At 42.4% G+C, this 22,859-nt stretch overlaps 1 protein-coding gene across 4 annotated transcripts in view; it reads left to right on the plus strand.

The window, feature by feature from the left end:
* OMA1 (OMA1 zinc metallopeptidase) overlaps positions 1-20,869 on the plus strand; it is a 90,172-nt gene extending 69,303 nt beyond the window's left edge. For 3 of the 4 annotated variants that reach the window (XM_026497992.4, XM_026497993.4, XM_026497994.4), the window contains exon 9: positions 8,035-8,488. In XM_026497992.4, coding sequence (XP_026353777.1) covers positions 8,035-8,247 — 213 coding nt within the window. In that variant the 3' untranslated portion in view covers positions 8,248-8,488. Of the gene's footprint in view, positions 1-8,034; positions 8,489-8,867 lie in introns of those variants that run through there. The other variant, XM_048220371.2, reaches the window with a different exon arrangement.
* Positions 20,870-22,859: the final 1,990 nt, after the last annotated feature.

A 22,859-nucleotide genomic window follows, 5' to 3' on the forward strand; every position in this document is an offset into this window, starting at 1 on the left:
GAAGAGGTAACGTATAATTAAATAAAATAAATAAAAACAGCTGTATCCGAAACCCACAGTCATAACAAAGTAGCAAAGAAAAGAGCACTTAGCCCTGATGGGGATTTATTTTGGAGAATTTTTCGAAAGTTTAAAGAGAAGTTATTCAGTGAATAATTTTAACTCTAGCTTCAAAATATAGAAAGGGACATTGTTAATTATCTGATCCATTTTATGAACATTTTGTTTTGACAAACTGATAAAAAATACCACCTTTAAAAGTATAGACTGGGGTCATTAACCAGCAAACAGTACAGTACTAGGTAACAATAATTATTTACTCAGAGCAAGTAGATTATCCTCACATACATGGGTAGTGTAAAAAAAGCAGTGCTGTTAACACAGAGGAAGGAACTCAGGACTCGTTTTTGATTCCTTCTCTATATCCTACCACAAGAAGGTCTTGTCTTCTGCGCCTTCTCCACCACCATCATCCTTCACCTGGATTAACTGCCGTCATCTCCTATTGTAATCTTCCTGTTCGGTTTTTCACCTAATCGCCTAACAATAGCCTGTTTGCATGCAGTACAGTAGCCAGAATGATCTTTTAAACGTCATTTCCCTGCGTAAAACCTTTTAGTGGTATCTCTTGAATTTAGGATAAAAATCCAAATTCCTAGCTGTCTTTAAGTTAGGTAATTTGGCCACTGCTTCTTTCTCCAACTTTTCCACATGTCCCTCTCCCCCAGGTTTTCCTTGATTCCAGTTATTTCACACTGAGCTTGTTTCCTCCTCACCGCTCCTCTACTTGCTGACTTCTCTACCTGAAATATTCTTCCCTCAGCTCTTGTTACACAAACGCCATCTCCCTTCAGAGGCTCTCCTTGATTCCCCCAGTCTCAAATAGCCCTTCTTCTGCGCAGTCGTTGTCTAACAGAGTTCAGTTTTGTCTCTTTGTGTACTTAACCAAAATGATTTTGTTTACTTGTTTGTTGTCTGTCTCCTCCTCTAAGAACATAAGGCCCTTGCTCACTGCTGTCTCCCTAGTGCCTGTGACAGTTTCTGAGATGCTTAATGAATATTTTTTACATGATTGCATGATGGGTCATAATAGGCAAGAGAAGTAAAATAATATTGGGTTAAAAATAGAAAAATTGGGGGCGCCTGGGTGGCTCAGTCATTAAGCATCTGCCTTTGGCTCAGGGCGTGATCCTGTCGTTCTGGGATCGAGCCCCACATCCTGCTCCGCTGGGAGCCTGCTTCTTCCTCTCCTGCTCCCCCTGCTTGTGTTCCCTCTCTCACTGGCTGTCTCTTGCTCTGTTAAATAAATAAATAAAATCTTAAAAAAAAAAATAGAAAAATTGGGCAATGAATGCGGTTGAATAGCGGTTACATTCCCTCATGGAAATTTAGCATGTAGCAAACTAATAGTTGGTAACGGAAAAAGGATGCTTATGGGAGATAGTTTAAAAATAGCAGTGGTCTTGGGAGCTTTGGGTTTTAATTCTGATCCACCCTCCTGACTTTGCAGAAGTTCCCTAATCTAACCTTTAGGTTCTTCATCTATAAAATTGTGATACCAGTATCTCCTGACTGATGTACATACTTGAGTATTTGTGTGGGTAAGGTCCTGCCTCCTTCCCTCTTTCCTTCCCTCCCTATCTTACAAGACACTTTAATGTTAAATATTCTGCATTGGGCCCAAGATTTCAAAGGTGCTTCATACCATAACACCAATTGAGATAACATAAGTAAAATACCTGGCACAGTTGAAGGCACATAGAAAGTGAACAGTATATGTTCATTTCTTTCACTTCAAGTGGGAATCTGTAGGCTGGCCAATTCCGTATTTAACTCCAGTCTTCCCTGGGATTCTTAGAACTGTATATTTTTCTTATTAGAGTACATTCTTGCTTTCTCCTAGACTCTCAACTCTTTAAGACTGTTTTCCCTATGACATTTATCATAATGATTTATTCAGAGCTTGTGTTCTATAGGTGTTCTTTAAAATTCAGCATGCATTTATTACGTACCTGTTATGTGCAGTGCATAAAGTTAAATGCAGAAAACAAAGTAAAGGCAACAGAAAGACATATTCTAGTTGTACAGTGGGAAAATGTTGCTTACTTATAAAGAGATATTTAATAAGTTTATTTTTTTTTCACCTGGTTAAAAAGTATCATTTATTTGCTAGCATCTTTTTTTTTTAATTCAATAACCAACATGTAGTACATCATTAGTTTTTGATGTAGTGTTCAATGATTCATTATTTGTGTATAACACCCGGTGCTTATCACATTAAGTGCCCTTCTTATTGCCCATCACCCGGTCACCCCATCCCCCCTCTGACCTCCCTTTCTACAACCCTCAGTTTGTTTCCTGGAGTAAAGAATCACCGAGGGTTTGTCTCCCTCTCTGATTTCTTCCCATTCAGTTTTTGCTCCCTTCCCCTATGAACCTCTGCGCTATTTCTTGTATTCCACATATGAGTGAAACTGTATGATAATTGTCTTTCTCTGATTGACTTACTTCACTTAGCATAATACCCTAATAAGTGCATTTAATAAGATAGATTTGAATTTATAAAAATAAAAGATGTTGACACCCTGAAATGTAATAAAATAAATGTGGAAAGGAAAGTAAAAAATAAAAATTTTATCAACATATGTGATAAAATCTTACTGTGCAAAGTAGATGAAGATTTGATAGAAATGTGTATGGTCTGTAATAGGATTTTGTTTTGATAGTTGGAGGAGAGAAACAATTCACACATGTAGAAATATTAAGAGAAAACCTTTATGAAGAATATATAGTTTTTCTAGCAATGAAGCATAGCTTAGACATCTCAAAAAGACTTTTTTTTAGTAAAAGATTTACTTAAGAAACAAAATGTGGTGCAAAAAAAATTAGTACAAAAGCATCATAGTGTAAAAGCATCAAAAACAACAGAAGTGGGTTCTAATCCCTTTTTTTCTAAGCCTTTTTACTTCTATGCCACCGTCATTTTTTTCTAATTAGACATTTTTAAGAGCAGTTTTAGGTTCACAGCAAAATTTCATGGAGGGTACAGGAGAAATATCTCATATACCCCTTGCCTCTGCTTAGTTTCCCCTACTATCAAAGTCCTGCACCAGAGTGGTGCATTTATTACAAAAGATGAACCTACATTGACCCGTCTTTATGACCCAAAGTCCCTAGTTTATATTAGGGGTAACTCTTGGTGTATACTTTGTGGGTTTTGACAAATATAATGACTTGTATTCACCATCGCAGTGTCACACAGTGTAGTTTCATTGCCCTAAAAATACTCTGCCTATTTGTCCCTCTCTCCCTGCTTAGCCCCAGCAATCATGGATCTTTTTAGTATCTCCATAGTTTGCCTTTTCCAAAATGCTATGTGTGTAGTAGGAATCATACACTATATAGCTTTTTTTTAGGTAGATTTTTTCTTTTGCTTAAAAATATGCATTTAAGTTTCCTTCATGTGTTTTCATGGCTTGATAGATCATTTCTTCTTAGCACTCAATAATATTCCACTGTCTAGATGTAACACAGATTATTTACCCATTCACCTACTGAAGGACATTTGGTTTCCCCAAGTTTGGGCAGTTATGAATAAAGCTGCCGTAAACATTTGCCAAGCAATTTTTTGTTCCCTGCCAGTCACAACCTCTCTGGGGTTCAATTTCCTCAATCTGTAAACTGCAGCTGATGATTTCTAAGGATTCTGAGGTTTGAAATGATATGGTTATCTAGATAAAAATCATGAAATTTTATGTAATGCTGATTATGAATAACTTAGGTAGGCCTGTATGCTGAAGACATTATAAGTTGGTAAAACCTTTCTGATAGAAAGCAATCTGGTCCTATATAAACTAAAATTATACTCTGTTCAGATCATTCTGTTTTGGGGGGTGTACTTCAAGTAAACCCAAATGGAAGTTACAACATTTTTTCTTTAAGCAAAGATTTTCATAGGGTAATTAATTAAAAAAATTTTTTTTAAAGATTTTATTTATTTGAGAGAGAGAGAGGGAGTGGTGGGGAGGGGCAGAGGGAGAGGGAGAAACAGGCTTCCCGCTGAGCAGGAAGCCTGATGCGGGGCTTGATCCCAGGATCCTGAGATCATGACCTGAGATCAAGGCAGACGCTTAACCAGCTGAGCCACCCAGGCTCCCCCATAGGGTCATTTATTAAAGCCAAATAAAACAAAACAAAACGATGGAAACAATTCAAATGCCCAGTAATGGAGAAATGCAAAGTAAATTGTGTGAGGGCAGGGATCATGACTGTTTATTCAGACTGATGTGTGCATAGCACCTCACTCAGTGTGGTGTTCTAAATATTGGCTGAGTGTAAAAATACTGAAAAAGAACTTAGGGGAGAGAGAAGAGCTTGTGCTGAATATAAAAGATTAGATGGGATTCTGCTTTCCCGTTCATTTGCTGCTTGGCATCTCTCTTTGCTACATTCCGCTGTGCCAGCTGTTACCTGCTGGACTCCACACTTGCCCCTTTACTGACTCCAGTGAACGTCTTCGGCATGTGAGGTAGCAGCCGTCACATAGCAGCCTCTGCTTGGAAAAGGATATCACAGTGGCTGTAAAGGAGTTAAAGCAAGAGTAGACTCTGCCCTCATTTTGCTAGGGCAGTCTCAGCCTGTGCTTGATGTCTCAGTGTCAAGTTTAATAGCAGCTTCCACTCTCAAAGGTAGCTGGGTTCGGACGGAAGGGTGCCATTTAGCTGAGGCTCTGACTTGCTGTTTACTTCAGTGCTGTAGTTGTGAAACATTTTCTTGATTTTTCAGTTCAGTTTACTTTAATGAACTTTTTTTTTTTTAATGCTCAATGGATGATTGTGAGATACAAAGAAAGTCAGATAAGGCCCTGTCACCACAGAATTTCACTTTAATGCTTTTTCCTCGTTAGTATATTTTGGTAACTCATCGCCTCCTTCAGAATCAGAAGTGTTCCTAGATCCAAGCTCCTTCCATGGCCTCATCCATTTAGAAGACCTTTTTCTGGTTTGCTTCTGGCTGCATGCCTTCCTCTCCTGTGGAACATGAAGGAATATTCCTAAGAACCTGTGCCCCTACCACGTGGCACTCTGGTATTTGGGATAATGGAATTCCTTGCCCAAACACTTTTGAGCCTGCTTCTGGGGCCTGTGTGGATCTCTTCCCTTGGATGCACGCACACAAGGCCCTTCACAGTGCCCACTGAGCCAGGGATGGGAGGAGAAGGGAGTGGACAGCAGGTCAGTGGCAGGAGGTGGGCAGGCTCCTGCAACCTTTCACATTGCAGAATTCAAGAATTCTAATTTTATACCTGGCCTTCGGGGTCATTTTGAATGTGTATTCCTCAAAGTAGGAGAATAGAACATATTTTTTGCAGTAGTTTATTAGCTTGAATTACTGCTTTTAGATATTTAAACACATGGTATCTGAGCCTCCAATTACATTCTTGCCATGGACCCCACAAATATCAGGGGTAGGCCCACTCATGGTAAAACCTGAAATCCTTACTATAATACATGAGATCCTACATAATCTGCTTCTGCCCCTACCCTGCTCAGCTCCAGCTGAGCTAGCTTCCTCACTGTTCCAGAACTGTCCAGGCATGCTTCCATTGCAGGTCCTTGCACACTCCCTGCTGCTTCTTGGAATGCTGTTCTTCCAGGTATCCATGTGACCTCTTCCCTCATGTCCTTCAGGTCTCCTCGCCTTCCTCTCTCCTTCCCGTACCTCCCTCCAAGCAGTACCCCTTCCCCACTGCCATCATTATTTTATCAGTGAGACCTCGATGGGCTAATCTTTCCAAAATTTTACTATCCTCACAAACACTGACTGTTTCCTTCCCTGCTTTACTTACTTAACGTGCATCACTATAAAAAAGTTAGAAGTAATAAAAAATTAAAGTAGGTCCCTTCCCTAAATTTCTTTCTTTTAAGCCCTCCTTAGATAAAAAATGTTTTTTCCTTAAAATTTTTCTGTTTTAGTTTTTGTGTCTTAAAGTCATTTATGTAGCCACTTTAGAGAATCACCTAGATCTCCAAGTCTGCTTATTTAAAGCTGCAGTCCCCCTACCCTGCCCTCAATTTTTTAAGGGTAACCATCTTCAGCTCTCTTCAATGGTTCTTTAAGTATTTCCCACTGTATCTACATAACACACATACTTACTACTTCTTAACTTTTCAATTTTAGGCATTACCAATTTACTTTCCCCTGTAGAGGATGAGAACTAAGGTTCCCCTTATCGTTGGCACACCCTGTGCACGCACACACATGATCCAACTCTCCGTCTTCCCAGTATTGAGTTGTGATTTGGGGTAGATCAAGATTTAGTGTTTTTATTTTATTATTTATTTATTTTATTTTTTAAATATTTTTTTATTATATTATGTTAGTCACCATACAGTACATCCCTGGTTTTTGATGTAAAGTTCCATCATTCATTAGTTGCGTATAACACCCAGTGCACCATGCAATTCCTGCCCTCCTTACTACCCATCACCAGCCTATCCCATTCCCCCACCCACCTCACCTCTGAAGCCCGCAGTTTGTTTCTCAGAGTCCGTAGTCGCTCATGCTTCATTCCCCCTTCTGATTACCCCCCCTTTCTTTATCCCTTTCTTCTTCTACCGATCTTCCTAGTTCTTATGTTCCATAGATGAGAGAAACCATATGATAATTGTCTTTCTCTGCTTGACTTATTTCACTTAGCATTATCTCCTCCAGTGCCGTCCATGTTGCAGCAAATGTTGAGAAATCGTTCTTTTTGATAGCTGAGTAATATTCCATTGTATATATGGACCACAGCTTCTTAATCCAGTCATCTGTTGAAGGGCATCTCGGCTCCTTCCACGATTTAGCTATTGTGGACAATGCTGCTATGAACATTGGGGTGCATATGGCCTTCCCTTCACTATGTCTGTATCTTTGGGGTAAATACCCAGTAGTGCAATGGCTGGATCATAGGGTAGCTCAATTTTTAACTTTTTAAGGGACCTCCACACGGTTTTCCAGAGTGGCTGTACCAACTTGCATTCCCACCAACAATGTAGGAGGGATCCCCTTTCTCCACATCCTCTCCAACAATTGTTGTTTCTTGCCTTGTCAATTTTTGCCATTCTAACTGGCGTAAGGTGGTATCTCAGTGTGGTTTTGATTTGAATTTCCCTGATGGCTAATGATTTTGAACATTTTTTCATGTGTCTGTTAGCCATTTTTGTATGTCTTCATTGGAAAAGTGTCAGTTCATATCTTTTGCCCATTTTATGATTTATTTGTTTCTTGCATATTGAGTTTGAGAAGTTCTTTGTAGATCTTGGATACCTGTCTTTTATCTGTAGTATCATTTGCAAATATATTCTCCCATTCCGTGGGCTGCCTCTTAGTTTTTTAGTGTTTTTAAAACTGTAAACACCAGTCACAGCTGAGCCATGTTGTAGACTGTGATTACTTTTCCTATAGCATTTTGTTTTTCATGGAATTAAAAATTATGATGGTTTTGCTTTGCTTACTTTTCTAGGTTATTAGCATCAGTACTCCCTCCGACTGCCCTAGTTATGTGTGTCTTCTTTCAGTATGTTCACACTTCTGTATGCTATTGTTCTCATTTCTTGAGTCTTCAGATCTTTTTAAATCTGGATGGGTGTTCTCACGGTCAGGCCTCGTTTGACTGAAATCATAGAGACACCTCTAAGAAGTCTTGTTTATCCCCAATAGGACATCAGGCAGTCACTGCAGATAGAGTTGTTTGTTTCAAATACATTACTGTGTGAACAAATAATGAAAATGTAACTATGTACCATGAATTTCTGTATGGTTCTCTTTCATGTGTTATAATTAAGATACCTTTTATTCCAAAAATACAGCATGTATTCTTATATTTCATTGTTTTATGAAGAGCATATTAAGAATTACTGGAATAATTTTAATAAATTTAAATTTATAAATAAATACATTTAAAAATATTTTGTATGTACATTTTGTTTATAAATAAATAAATTTAAATAAATAAATATATATATATAGTATCGTATTCTTTATTTATAGGCTCTTAAAATTAGAGAGATCTGTAATTGCCCACCACTTTCTGGACCAGACCCTCGATTACTATTCAAACTCAGCATGAAGCATTTCCTGGAAGAATCGGAGAAGGAAGACCTAAAAATCACTGCTGAGAAACAGAAAATGGATACTGTCACCATTCAACAACAGAAGCAAATACCCTTAACATATATAGTTGAGAAGAGAACTGGCAGTTGAATTAAAATTTATGAGACATGGGATATATGAAGAATGCCGCAATCCTTACCATTTTTATGTTATTTTTTAAAAAATGATGTTTGAAATTTAAAAAATGTATATTCAGGGTTAAATCATGTATATTACAAGTATTATCTAAATTCTTCTAGGTATTTTCATGAAATATTGATATATTTTAATCTATTTTAAAGTATCTTCAATGAGGAAAATGTCACGGAATAAATTTATATTACACATTTTACTCTGTCTCATACTTGCTTTTCATTTGGAAGGCAGACCTCTAGTGGATGAGAAATCAGAATGTGCAGTAATTCTTAATGTGGAGAGAATTCCAGCTGAGCCTAAACTGGGGTTCAGAGTCTGTGTGGTTATGATGAACTGGGAAACTGACAGTCTGAAGCATCTGTTTGCAGAAATTGATTTGCCCTGGGATAGGATTATGTGGAATAGGGGACCTTGAGATGGAGAATTTCCTGGTCCTCGCTTATGGACTCTGAGGAGAAAAGGGCTACATAGGCAGAAGCTTAAAGAAGTTGTTTTCATAGGCAAAAGTAGTGCTTGTTGTGGTCCAGGTGACAAAGTGCGAAACAAAATGGTAAGAGAGGGTCATTTCCTTGCAGACCCAGTGTGCCGCTCATGTTCTGAAGTCCTAACAGAAAGTTGTATCATCTTGGCTCCTTCACATACTAAGATCTGGGAATCTCGGCAGTTCTCAGAGAAGGCAACCACCCTGTTCCCACTGAGGGAATCACCAAGAGGGGCAAGAGAAGGTGCCGCCCCCAAGTGGATCTCCCTGGGCAGCAGACATCTGCAAAGGGCTGGAAGAAGATGGGACAGGGAGCACAAGGCACATCCCTGGTGATACTCAGAAGTTACTGTATTATATTAGTCTGGAAATAAACTTCTAAAATTTATTATTTGTGTAAATTATTTGTACTCCCAAACTTGTGAAGTCTAGTGACGTTGAGGTTCTATTCCTGAGAGGGACGTTTTTCTTGAAACACATTATATTACATAGTTTCTTAGAGAATTAAAGGGGAAAGAACGATCTTTTATGGAGTGTCTGCTCTGAGCTAGGCCTGTTTATTCCCAGACCCCATGAAGTAGGTTGCAGCCATCTCCTTTCACAGTGAGAACAGGATTGGCGAGGTTACGTGGTGCACCCAGTACCTCTCAGCTAGAAAGAGCAAACCTAGATCGGTGTGACTGCACATCTGTCCATCTTCACAACTCGCAAGTATCTAAAGCAGAGCTATCAGAGGGGAACAAACACCATCCTCAGGTGTGTGTGCATGTCCTCATGTATGGCTACAGTACAGGTAAAAATCTAATTATAAAATCAGGATCACTTACCTGCAGGATGGGTTTCCTCCTCTCAGACCCTTCTCTCACAAAGAGCATGAAAAGCCTGGGTGAGGCAGGTTAGGACAGTAGAACCTCCCCCGGGCTATGAAAGCTGGTGACTTCTCATTTGGGATGTGTCCTGATGCATTTCCTTAGACACAGTATGTACCTAGTTGTTAAGAGAATTTCAGGGGCTCTTTAAATTTTCAGGCTTACTGGAGATTGCTGGTAAGGAATTTCTTGATCTGCACACAAGACAACACTTGTAAGGAGGAGGTTCAGATTAACTGTTCTGCTAGTCGTCATTCACACTCCTAGTTCTGTCAGAGGCACTCCATAACATGTAAAGACATTTGGAGAATGTCACCTAGAGGTAAACAGTAAAGCACACCGTTAGATTTCCCTGTAGATTTCCTAAGAAAATAGTGTGGTGGAGGCCCTGGTCTATTTTTCCTTCCATCCCATTATCACATCTAATTGTGCTGTTCAGACTTCCTAGGAAACATATACAAGCTGACACGTCAGAAAGAGCAGAGAAGATATAGAGAGAATACCTTTGTAGTGCATATGAAAAAAATATTTTTTAACCCATGAGATAATAAATGTAAAAGAAATGTTACGTGTTCAGTTCAGAGTTTTAGGGGAAATTAAATAGCAGTTGGAATGTAATATGTATACATGTGCTCTAAGTTGTATATGGAAAAGACCTCCCTAAATTCTGCATTTAGTTGCATACCATACTGTCAGGGCTTTTCATGTGCCCAGAGGATTTAGGTGTCATTGGCTAGTTGCTCAGTGGTTTAGGAGCATGATGCCAATAAATACAAGGCACAAATTCAATCAAATCCCTCCCATAATCTGGGTAGTTGTAGGACTGTCCTCTAAAACTAAACTCAAAGAGAATATGTATATTTACTGCTTTGTCTCTAGTACCTAATAATTTTTGGCACCGTATGGATATTCAGTTAGTATTTTACTGATACTGTACACTCAACATCATCTGGTCAAAGGATAATAAATAAGAAAGAAAGACACTTTATGAAATCTCTACCTCTTTGTAGCCATGGGACCCTGGGCAAGTCACTTCAGCTCTCTAACCTTTATTTATTCATTTGTAAAATGGGGATAAGAAATCCTACCTTATAGGTTGACATGATGATTAAGGCAAATGACGTACTGAAAGCATTTAGCATAATATGTAGCACTCCAAACATAATAAAAATAATAAATATAGTATAGTATAATACATAGTATAATAAAAATAGCCACAATTTGTTGAATGCTTACTTTGTACCAAGCACTGTGCTAAGCATTTTTCAAGCACTGTTGGACCTCACTGCAGCCCTGGATGTGATAGGTATTCTATTACTCCCCATTATAGACCAGGAAACTGAAGTTTAGAGGGTTAATGAAACTTACACAATGTTACGTGATGTATTTCTTAAGATTATTTTACTTGCAAGAACAACAACAACGACAACAAAAAAACCCTGAAACTCAAGAAAATTTATTGCCTCACCAAACAAAAAAGCCCAGAAGTACACTAGCTTTGGACATGATTTAGTCCAGAGGATCATGATATCATCAGAGCAGTGGTTCTTTGTCTCTGTGATTTTTCTTAGCTGTGGTTTCACTCTTCCCTGCTCATGTCAAGATGGCTGCCAGCAGCTGCCAGAGTTACGTACTTCATTCGCATCCAGATGGGAAGAGTGGCTCACCTCACAACTATTGAAACAGAACCTTCAATACTAACTGGACCCTCTAAAGAGCAACCCAGAAGCAATCACCACCACAGGGGATGGGATAATCCTGACTGGCTGGGGCTAAGGATGGTCACAGTCAGCACCATTCAAACAGAGTGGCTAGCATAGAGCCACAGGGTCTACTAAATAACCGGAATACAAACCTATTCCATTTATCCTCTTTCAGGAGGCAAAGAAACAAGATGATTCTTTGTAGATTTGGTCCAAAATGATATTTAAGCTGAGCAAAAACAATGTAACGTAAGTTTTATGTTGATGTGGTAGTAAATTTGCATTAGTATATTGGCTTTACCATTTACAACCTGAAGTATCTCCTGTCCTCAAAACCAACCTATGAGACTGGAAGGACAATGTGGTGTTATTTACTCATAAAGGAGAAGACTAAGCCTTGGAGGGATTAGGCAAGTTATTCAAGGATGCACTTCAACTAATTGGCAAACTGGGGTGAGAAGGAAAGGATTCCTGATTTGTAACCCAGTGCTCCTTCAGCAATACCACATTCTTTGGAGAGGGAGGTATTACCTACATTTTTCGTCTGGAAACCGAAGCTCAAAGATATTAAGCAACTGTGTGCCCAGCACTACTCAGCTCATAATGGCAGAACTGAGATTCAGACCCTCATCTTCTGACTCCAAAGTCTGTGCTCTTCATCCAGTTACTGCCACTTCAGTTGGCAGATCTCATAAAGGAAGTGGCAATGAAAGCTGCTCATCTCCCTTCACCCCTCACTTGTGAACAGCAGGGCCAATACCCTCCTTTCTCTTAAAAGCATTCGTTTTAATACTCTATGACAGGTGGTAAAAATATTCATTTTAAGTGTATTCATATACATGAGGGTTAAAATTCTTGTTAATCATCTTATAACGTAAACGCGTTATTAGAGCCTTGAGAGTTCTTTACTCTGTGTTGAGAAGTATCTCTCTCTTCATTACTGGGAAGAACCCTAGCAGTGTATATTCCTTCACAGCTACCCCCGAACTTCTCTCAGAAAACCAATAGCCTCCAAAGGTAGGCCAGTGACTCCCAGCCTCTTAGTCATCAAGGACTCCTTTTACATGGTCTGACTGTGTGCATGGACTTTGACAGCAGAGTTCTGTCTTGAAGGGGTGGAGGGTCCAGGCTCATGACCAGGGCTTCTTGCTGTGCCGGCTGTTTAGGAGTCGAGTTTGTAGGGCATGGGGCGGAAGTCACAGTGTGGTCCTGCTCCCATGTTTCAGAATTTCTGTGATATCACCAAAGACCAATCAGGACCTCTGATCATCATGTGATCTCTGGTATTATCAAAATTTCAGCCAAAAGAAAAATTTGTGATTTTACTTAGTCTGGGTGGCCTAATTATATGAGCGAAAATATAAAATTTTTAGTTCGGCACTTTGAAATATTAAGCATGGCTGGCAGATGCCCAGTACTGTCTTTGCGGACCATGAGGGGCCTGGGACCTCATGCTGGGCAACATAGGTCTGATGTCAGATTGCTTTGTTTTTCTCTTCAGACTATAAAAGAAGGTAAAATTGACATGTATTAATTTTGACCAATATATCAAAGTAGATGATGGATGATCACCTTAAAGGTTCTGTTGTTCTATATTTAAAGTAATTATGACAGTTTTTGTACAGAAACAAACAAGTTGAATTTATTTTTTCTACCAGTATTCCTCTGATGCTATGGTAGCCTTGAGAGAATCAAAGTCAATATGGCTAGTCTTATTTTGTGTGTGGGGGGGAACATGGGATAGTAACATCTGCCCTGATTACTTCCCAGCATTATTATGGGTTTTGAATATAGTAATGTGTATATGCTTTGTACAGCATCCAAACTGCTATACCGTTGCTGGTTCTTATATTCTAGCATTGTCTTAGTCTGCGCTGTAAGATTATTAGTTAGGAGAGGTCATTTCCAAAAGGACGGCCATTTGCCTGATCTAGAATTGAAGATATGTAAGACAAAGGGAAGCCTATTTGTACCAAATTTTGTTTTAGTCTGATTTATTAGAGAGCGAGTGTGTGTGTATTTATCCCAGTTATTCTATTAATCCTATAATGACCTTGGTCTAGAGAGTATACCTGGTTTCCACCAATTTCTACTTTCTGATGCTTACGTCAGTCTCTTCCTGGCCAGCGCATTCTCCAGAGGATGGACTGAAAGAATGGGAATTCATGTTTGGTGAGCCCTGCTAAAGACAAGACACCACATCCTCTCTCTGTGTGTAATCCTCACAGCGCCTCCTCAAGACACGGGTTATTTCCCAGTTGACGGGGAAATGGAGGATCACAGGACTGTGTAACTTAGCCAAGGGCACACGGATAGTCTAGGGGTTCAACTCGTTTTGTGATACTCAAGCTTTTACTGACTTTCACATGCTTTGTTTCACACACAGCAAATGAGAGCAACTGTCAGGACAATGTGGGAAACATTTATTCGGGGTCCTCCTTTGTTCTAGGGCCCAAGCCTTTTCTCCTGCTCCATGATCCCTGACACTTTCCATGGTCTCCCCCCCTTAACACCATCTAACCAGCTAAATGACACGAGTTCATGACAAGGGCCCAGCAGCCCTCAGGGACACGAATCAGCACATAGTAAGTGCTCACTGACTTCAAGTGCAAAGACTGAAAGAATGAATACATATGAATGAATACAAACAAGTGAGCAAAAGGAGTTATGTGAATGCTTGAGGTAGTTTTGGGGTGCACTTTATAATGCAGTGAGGGGAAAGCCTCACCCATATACCAGGGGATGTTTATATCACCTCCTCCCAGTTCCCAAGGTCCTGTAAACCTCAGCACTACCCACAAACACTCCATGGCAGGTACAGAAAATCCTGCCAGTTCTGTATCCTCCACTCACTGACCCTATTCTCTGCTTTATTTATCTTCATAGCAGTTATCCCCATCTGAAACGGTAGACTTGACTACGACGACCCAAAGCCATTTGGATCACTAGCTTTGACCTGAGCTGATCACAAAAATCCAACTCGTTCTCATAAAGGGAACTAGTTTAGGAAACCGCTGAGCATTTGAGGTCTGAAGATCGGACTTCAGATCCTGCTTTCCTCACCGGCTGCGTGACAGAATATGCCACTCGGCCTCTCAGAGCCTCAGTTCATCCTCCCCTGAATGTTATGGAGACAAATCACGCCTGCCGCATTGCACTGTGAGCCCGCCCTCGGCCTGGGAGTGACCTGGGGGCCGGAGGTCTGTGGCAATCATCTTTCTTACTCTTGATCCAAAGTACTGCTCGAAATGGGTCTCTTCCATCAGCGTAAGAATAGAGTCGTGACTAGCATCGCCTCTCAGAGTTGTCAGGAAACTCCTCAGGGTGCCAGTGTTGCCGGTCTGTCACACAGGCTAATGTTCTTCTTAGGCTTGCCCTTAAGAGCTCAGCATCTGCAGTGAGACAGAGCCGGATTTGGGGCTGGCTCATTCTGAGTAAGTCACTTTACTCTGTAAGATTCAGTTTTCTTCCTCTGGAAAATGGAGGTAGTAATGGTTGAGGCTTCATGGGGGTGGGTGGGAGGCCCAAATGTATACCGGGGGCTCAGCTGTTCCCCAGCATGTAGGATGTCTGTGCATCAAGAGTGTGTCAGGACCACCCTGTCCCCTCAGCCCACCTGAGCTCACCTGCAGCCAGGGCTGGGGGAAGAGTTTTCCAGCACTGTTCTCATCCGGCTGCTTCCTTCTCTGCTGAGGGGTTTCTCTGGCCCCACATGATTTTGCTCCACCACCAGCAGGGGTACTCCAGAAGAACTGGGGTTTTAACTCCTTCAGGGTGTCTCACATCCAGGGGATCAGCATCACTGGACAAATGTCTCATCCTTTTGGGATGATTCTAGGGTGTGGTCCACAGTTTGTCAGCGGACGAGACGGGGCCCCCATTGCCCAAAACTTTAACCCACTTATTAATACAGACTCTATAGGCTTCTCTCCCTTCCCTCTCTCTTCATCCACTTCTTTGCGTGTGCTTCCCTGAGATCGCTGCCAAATGACCTGGTACCCACCTACCCTACCTTAGTGCCTGCCTCGGGACCTGCTTCGAGGGGAAACCAAACTGTGAAGTTCACTATCAAACTTGTTATTACTGACTCCCCATAACAACCCCGCTTACCAGGTGAAGAAACTGAAGTTCAGAGAGGTGGAGTGGCCCATGATTGCATTGCAAATGGTTCTAATAGTCCCTATCTCTGGGGATCGTTTTGAGGAAGTCATAAGTCAATTATCAGATATAAATGGGCCCTGTCAACGGTCGTACTGGGCACGAGTTGCTTATTGTCCCTTTATAGTGTTACCTCTTCTAATGATGGTGACATGGACAGTGATCCTCAGATGCCCAGAGTAGCCATAAACTTGCCCAAGTACAATAGCTAATCATCCCTCCTTCAGGCCACACAGTCAATTCCCAGAGCAGCCTCTCAGTTTGAACCTATTATCTGTGATTCATGGGCCCTGGATCTAGAGTGACCCTAATAGCCACCCACGCAGTGGGAGTTCTGACTTGGAAATCATAGTCCAGGCATAAAGTGGTATTTACACACATGTGACAGCTTGTCCGGGAGCAGGAGAAGTTTATATAACAGCCGGGACAGATTGCAGAGTTACCACTCAACGGCCTCGTCCAGAGCACAGAAATCTGTCAGGAGTCGAAATGTGAAGGAAAGACAGGCTGGGGAGACAAGCCAGTCTTGGGGAGGCCTGCTTAGCAGCACTCAGACTTACTCTGCAGAGGACTTTTGGGTTGGATTGTTCTGGAGATGTGGTCATTAGGGCTCAAGCAAGATCAAGTTACAATAAGATCAGTAAGCAGAGCACTAATGGGAGTCGCCGCTCATTACCGAGGCCTCGTTCCAACCAGGCCCCCAAAGCACTTGACATAGTTGATTCCTGCAACAATTCTGAGAGGTGGCTATGATTGTCCCACTTTATATAGGAATGAAGAAATCAGAGCCCAGAGAGCCTCGGTGACCTCCTGTAGACATCACGGTTTGGACTACCTAGCCCTTCCAAGCTTCTGGGCCTCAGATTAATGCCATCTGGAGGTGTTAGGTGGTAGTGCGTTGGCTCTTTGGCTGGTTTGTTGGCATACAGTGCACAGAAATACAGTGCGATGTAGAGAAATGTCTTTCGAACCAGATAGACCTTAGATGAATCATTTCACTTTCCCAGGACTAATGTCACTCCTACCAAATATTTGTAATATTTGCCTCCCAGAGCACCTGTGAGAAGGCAGTGGGTTTGTGCATGTAGATGCTTGGCACTTGGTAACTGATCACTCCTTGCTATTTCTCTTTCCCTCTCAACTTTGTGGCTTATAGTCCATTTACTTCCAAAGATGATTTACAAAAGGAAGTTTGGGGCCAAAATCTGAGAGGAGATTCATTTCTTTGAGGCCAGGCCTCAAGTTAAGAGATTTTTTTTTGTAAGGCAGAGAATGTCAAGAGACAAATATAAGAGTAGTTTTCAACACAGTTGTTTGTTTTCTACTCAAGATAACATTAGGTATTATTCAGGCATTCCCTGTTCTGGTTTCTCTGCCCTCTGCTGGCAAGATCTCTCTCCTTGAACTATTTCAGATGTCCTAGCAGAGCCAGAGAGCCCTCCTCACCCTAGGGCCCATTGACATATGAAGGGCAGATAGAGTTCCCATGGGCAAGCTCAATGACCATGACTGGTCACTGACTTTCTCCCTCGAAGGGAACTGCCTCTTTTTACCCAAGATGTTGACAAGATGTTGATTCACACTAATTTTTGAAGTGAGATTTAGAAAAAGCAATTATGATAAAAATAAAACAAAACAAGTAAAAAAGCTAAAAATTAAAACTAAAAAACAAAACAAAATCCTAAAACTAAAGGTTATGTTGGGACCAAATATATCAAGGACAGGAGGGGACCGCTTCTGGGGAAGATGGTATGGTGAATACAAATGACACAGAAATAATTATTTTACTCCTATTAGGACTGAGTCTAATGGTCACACAAGGTATAAACCGCACACCTCCAGGGGCGCCATCCACCCACAGAACAATGTAGATAACACCCAATATAGTTGTGCAACAAGGCAGCCCTATCTATTATGACCCCTTGATCCTTTCTGCCAGGGAGCATGATCAAGGTAGAACATAATTTATAGTGAACTCAAGTTCTAGGTGGGAGAGGAGATGGTCAGACAGAAGTTGGATACTTCCATTAACCTTTACAACAATGGCAGACAATTACAGTTAACAGAGTAAAATGTGTCAGAGACTCTACTAAACACTTCGTATGTTCTTCCCTTTTACCCTCAACTCCAATACTGTTGCTGCCCAGCCAACATCCATTCTTCCTCTTCCTTTCCAGCAAAACTTTGTTCTGTTTAGGTGGCTGTGCCCTGCCCAAGGGGGTAAATCATGATCATTTAAGTCAATCAAGGCAACGTTATCCCCTGAAGACCGTGATTGATCTAGGAGTTAGGCATGTGACTGGATCTGGTCAATGAGGAATAAAGGAACATGTAATATTTTCCAGAGATGGCAAATATTTCCCTCCCTGATAAGAAAGAGGACACATAAAGGCTATCCTTTTTCCTTTTTCCTTCCTTTTCTTTTCTTTTTTTATCCTTCTCTTTTCTTTTTCCTTTTTTTTTTTGGTAACTTGTGTCTTCTATTTCTGTTTTGTAACTACTGTGTTAAGATACGATATTTGTTGCTGCTGTGGCCTTCTCACGAATCTGAGAATCATGACAATGCCAACCAAGAACCCTAATACCACCTTGTTGCTGAGCCAACACTGGCACTGCCTCCCTTGAAACTTTCTGAGAAGTGAGATAATTAAATGTCTTAATAGTTTATGCCACTATTAATTATTTTCTTACTTGTACCCAAAAGAATTCCTGCTGATAAAATATTACTGGTTCCATTTTCCATTTTCCTTTTTACGAGTTAAATAATACATTTTACAAGTTAAATAACAATGTCACAGAGTTAGTAAGTGGACTGGCTGTGCTTTAAGCCAGGTCTGCCTGAGCCTAAGCTTTTCACTGCTACTATTCTGCCTGGAGCCAAGTCTAGCTAAGGTTCAGGGAATTACATTCCAGGGCAAAATATAAACCCAGTCAACTGAGAGGAGCTCTCAACAGTGGACAGCTCCACTGGGTGGGGAGCTCTCTGTCACTGGAGATGTTGAAGCTAAGATGACTATAAGCATTGTTGGGGAGGACAGTCAAGCTCTGAGCAGACAAAGTAAGGAAGGTGGACTCTAAGAGGCAAGTGTTCCATCTGCAACAGAACCAAATGAACCCAAAGACCAGGTGAAAAAGAAGTTGCAGCCTTGGCTGACCAGGTTTTCACTCTGAGGAAGTGTCTCAGTCATTTGTGCTGAGAGGATGGGCCCGATAGCTCTGCTCCTGGACTGTTGGGTGGTGACTGGTAAAGTTCAGGTCTGGGTCTGGGTCAGAGTCCTAGCTGTGCTGTTCCTTAGCTGTGAAATTCAGCCTCCTCCTTTGCCAAATGGGAAGAATGGACTTGGTGTACTTCACAGGGCCACTGTGAGGATTAAAGGAGATGACGAGGGGCGCCTGGGTGACTCAGTCATTAAGCGTCTGCCTTCGGCTCAGGGCGTGATCCTAGAGTCCTGGGATTGAGCCCCACATCCGGCTTCTGTGCTGGGAGCCTGCTTCTTCCTCTCCCATTCCCCCTGCTTGTGTTCCCTCTCTCGCTGGCTGTCTCTCTCTCTCCCTGTCAAATAAATAAATAAAATCTTAAAAATAAAGGAGATGATACACTTTCACAAACATTTATTGTGGACCTACTATGTGCCTAGCCTTCTGTTGAATCCTGATGTCTGTGTAAGCTGTAAAGAGCTTTCCAAATTTAAAATATTAAGTATTATTCTTTATTTTTAAAATTTGTGCAACTTCTCTGTCCTTCCTACCCCACCAAGGGAGCAAAAAAAGGACTCCATTCATCCATTTTGAAATAAATTGAGCTCTTATCCAGGAAAATAGAAGAAATGGCTCCAACGAACAGAGTTTCCAGCAAGACAAATCCCCCAGTGGCCTCTCTGTGCCACCGCTCAATAATGGTGTTTGCTATAAATCAGAGAGCTTCTTTATCAAGTGCCTTGGAAACACTTGGGACCGATTTAGCCCTAGAGTGAGATTAATCACAAATGCTGCTATAGGAAGAGTGATGGGTATGAATAAGAAGGTTCAGTGGACATCATTTCGATTCATCCCGATTGCTGTAGTTAGCTGGAGTTTGTAGAACTAGGGTTCTAAGTTTTTAAACATTTCTCAGTTTGAGAAAATGTATTGCACCCAAAAATTACCCCAACAATGACCTAGAGGAAGAAACTAACAGTTTTGAAAGCTCCTACCATGTGTATCAAACACTATGCTTATTTATATCATCTCTTTTAGTCTCCATAACAAGTCTGTGAGATAGGTCTGGTTATCCTCATTTTACAGATGAGAAGAGTGAGACCTAGAGCAGTGAAGTGGCTTGTGTAAATGACCAGGTGGCAGGGAGGAGAATGAAATGCAGAGGTTTGTTCGACTCTAGAACCTTAACACAGAGCCTCTTGGAACCTTAACTGTAGTTCCCTGGCAGCCGAGCTCCAGGTAGTCACCGAGAAATCAGTGGAAGTGGCTTATTGAGATTGCTGACTCCAGCAGTGATGCTTGAAACAGTCCTTCAGGACCCATCATTAAGGACCCTTTCTATGATGGCCTTTCGAACATCTCACTTTTTTTTCAAAGGTAGTGGATGAGTGCGTGAGTGAATGAATGAATGAATGAAAGTCTGCCAGACAGAGTAAGAATCTACTTCCTCTTGCTCATTCACAGTAGGGTGGTCATGGAAAGTGTGGCATCACTCAGACCCCTGAACTGCCCCCAGCTGGTGATTGAGCATGACAGGGGCACCAGGGCTGACCTGGACCACTCCTGCCTTGCGAGAGGTACCTGTAATGGTCGATGTTTGCTTAGGGACTTCATGTGGGCCTTGCTGAGCCTCTTAGAACTGGGCTACAGTCAGAAGCTCTTCTGAGTCTATCCTCCTTCCTCCCCAGTCCCCTGCACCGTGGACTGAAGGCTGTCCCTGCCTACTCCTGCCTGCCCCACCCCTTGTCACTCATGTGTTTCCCTCATGACTCTCTTGCACATCTGATCCCATCTCCATGTCTGCTTCTTGGAGAACTCTAAGGGACAGACTTAGTGATTCTATTTCCCCAACCCACCATCTGCTGCCAGGAAAACAGATCAATAGGCGATATTGTCATGGAAGGGAACACTATAGAGCAGGGAAATTGGTATTAAAGATATAGGTATCAACACGGAGACATCTCTAAAACATAATGCTGAGCAAAAACCAAAAAATGGTGCAGAGTGATACATGCAGTACGTAACGTTTATATGAATTTTTAAAAATGTGTAGGAGAACTTCATGTGAAAAAAGGCAAGAGGATGGGAATAAATACCTGGAGGGCAAAAAAGAAAATGTGTAAAACAAGGTGATACCTTGTTTGGAGGCACCCACGTATGTAATACAAGTATAAAAGACACACCAGGGAATGATAAGCACCAAATTCAGGAGAGAGGCGACCACTGGGGATAGAGAGAAAGGAGAAGGCAGTCAGGTTTTCTCTTTTAAGCTAGGTAGTGGGCACACGGTCGTGCGTTGTACTCATGCTTTTTATATGCCTGAAGTAGTCCATAAAAAATTAATACATATTGAATCATATCCAACTAAGTGCCTCTTTTGAAAAAATATTAAAATGGGAACTGGCGTTGGTGGAAAATCTCGGATCCGCGTGGTCACGTGCCAGCAGCTGGGGCTTCGTCGATCGTGGCTGTTCCCGCCCTGAGCAGCACTACTTATCTTTCTGCTTGTTTCTACTCTCTCCCCCTCCCAACCCCTCCCTGGATCACAAGCTCTAAGAAAGAAGACTCTCCTTATTTCTGAATCCCCAGTGGCTACGACAGGAGCAGGGAGCACTGTGTCTACTACTGTGTGTTTAATAATCAGGAGATAAGAAACGGGATGGTCAAGAGAGAAGGCAGGCAGGTAGGGAGGCGGCAGAGCCTACATCCCTAAGTCCTTCCGCGTAGCCAGGCGGGCAGAGTCTGCGCCCTGGTCTGAGCCCCACTGCGTGTGTGCGTGTGTGCAATGACATGCCTCTGGGGCCAGGTTCAGTCGGACATACTTGAGTTCCTGTTACTCTACCAGCCACTTTATCAAAGGCTTTATGTGTTTTATTTTCAATCTTCCCCACTCGGAGAGTTGGCATCATCGCCCCTTCATACAGACAAAGAGTGCAGCTTGGCAAAGAGGGGTGCCGCCAGAGCCACCCAAAGTCTTGGTGGTCTCAGTTGTGCACCGTGGGGCTCTGCATCCAGGTCATGTGTCTGTTTTGCAGAAGGCATGACGTGTCTATCTGCTGGGAGGCCGCTCTTCCACGTATGTATGAATGCGTCCATTTATTCAACGCTCCTATGTTGGAGGTGCTTCTGCTCCAGACCCCAGAATACACCTAGCAGGGCGGACAGAGGCATAAGCAGGTTGCCAGGGCTGTGGGGTGAGTTGCATGATAGGGGGAGGTCAGAGGGCAGTGACAGAATGAAGACATGGCACATCACCCAGAGAAGATGTCAAGTCTTCCTAGAAACAGGACCTCCAGATGGGACCCAGGTAAAGCCACGTGCAGGAAAAAGAGGGTGTGTGGCAGGGGAGGGAAATGGTTCCTTTAAGAAAGAATAGCCTCCCTGAGGTCTGAAGATGGGAAAATAAAGCGTCAGCGCTTTACATGACTACCATGTGGGCATCTTCCCCGAGTAACCCTCTCAGCTGCCCTCCAGGTTCAGGATCCTAGGCTTCAGGGACCTTTCCTGGGCACCCACTTTGCTTCTACTCTGATCTACCCACGCCAGCCGTGTGAGGCCAGGTCCTCCGAGAAAGCAGAGAGCAGAAACTGAGACAGGATCACACGTGCAGGCATCCAGAAGGGTAACCACCTGTGAGAGAAAATGAGGAGGAGGCCAGGGAAGGCCAGGAGATCTGTAGTCTGTGATGCCAGTCTGACCCCGGGCGAGGGAGAGAGGGAAGGAAGGTTGGGAGGAAATGTCTTAGGGCTAGGTTTGGCAAAGCCGCCCGGGAGTTCTTGAGATGCAGTTGACCATGAGAGAGCTGAGTCTCCCAGGAGTGGCCCTGCATGAGTGGCCCTCCCTGGCTCTGCCACTGGCTGGGAGAGAGGTCAGGGGCAAGCATGGTGCAAAGGCGGTGCCAGCTTTCAGAGAACGGTTGATGGGACCATTGGTCAGCGACATTCTCTGAAGTTGGACATCCAAGAGTCACGTTCTTGAGGCCGCTGTGCTGCCCTTGGTCTTTCATCCCAAAGCCCAGCTCTCCTTTGGTCCCTGTTCCTGAGCTGCAACAGGGGAAACACATCTGGCCAGAGGTGGTGTAAGGTGGCAGTAAAGAGGGCAGTTTGGAGCCCTCCTGCCAGCTCTGCCACTTACCTGGCCGGGCTGGGTACCTGACCC

Source organism: Ursus arctos, unplaced genomic scaffold (genome assembly GCF_023065955.2).
Source record: "Ursus arctos isolate Adak ecotype North America unplaced genomic scaffold, UrsArc2.0 scaffold_12, whole genome shotgun sequence".
Taxonomy (NCBI): Eukaryota; Metazoa; Chordata; class Mammalia; order Carnivora; family Ursidae; genus Ursus; species Ursus arctos.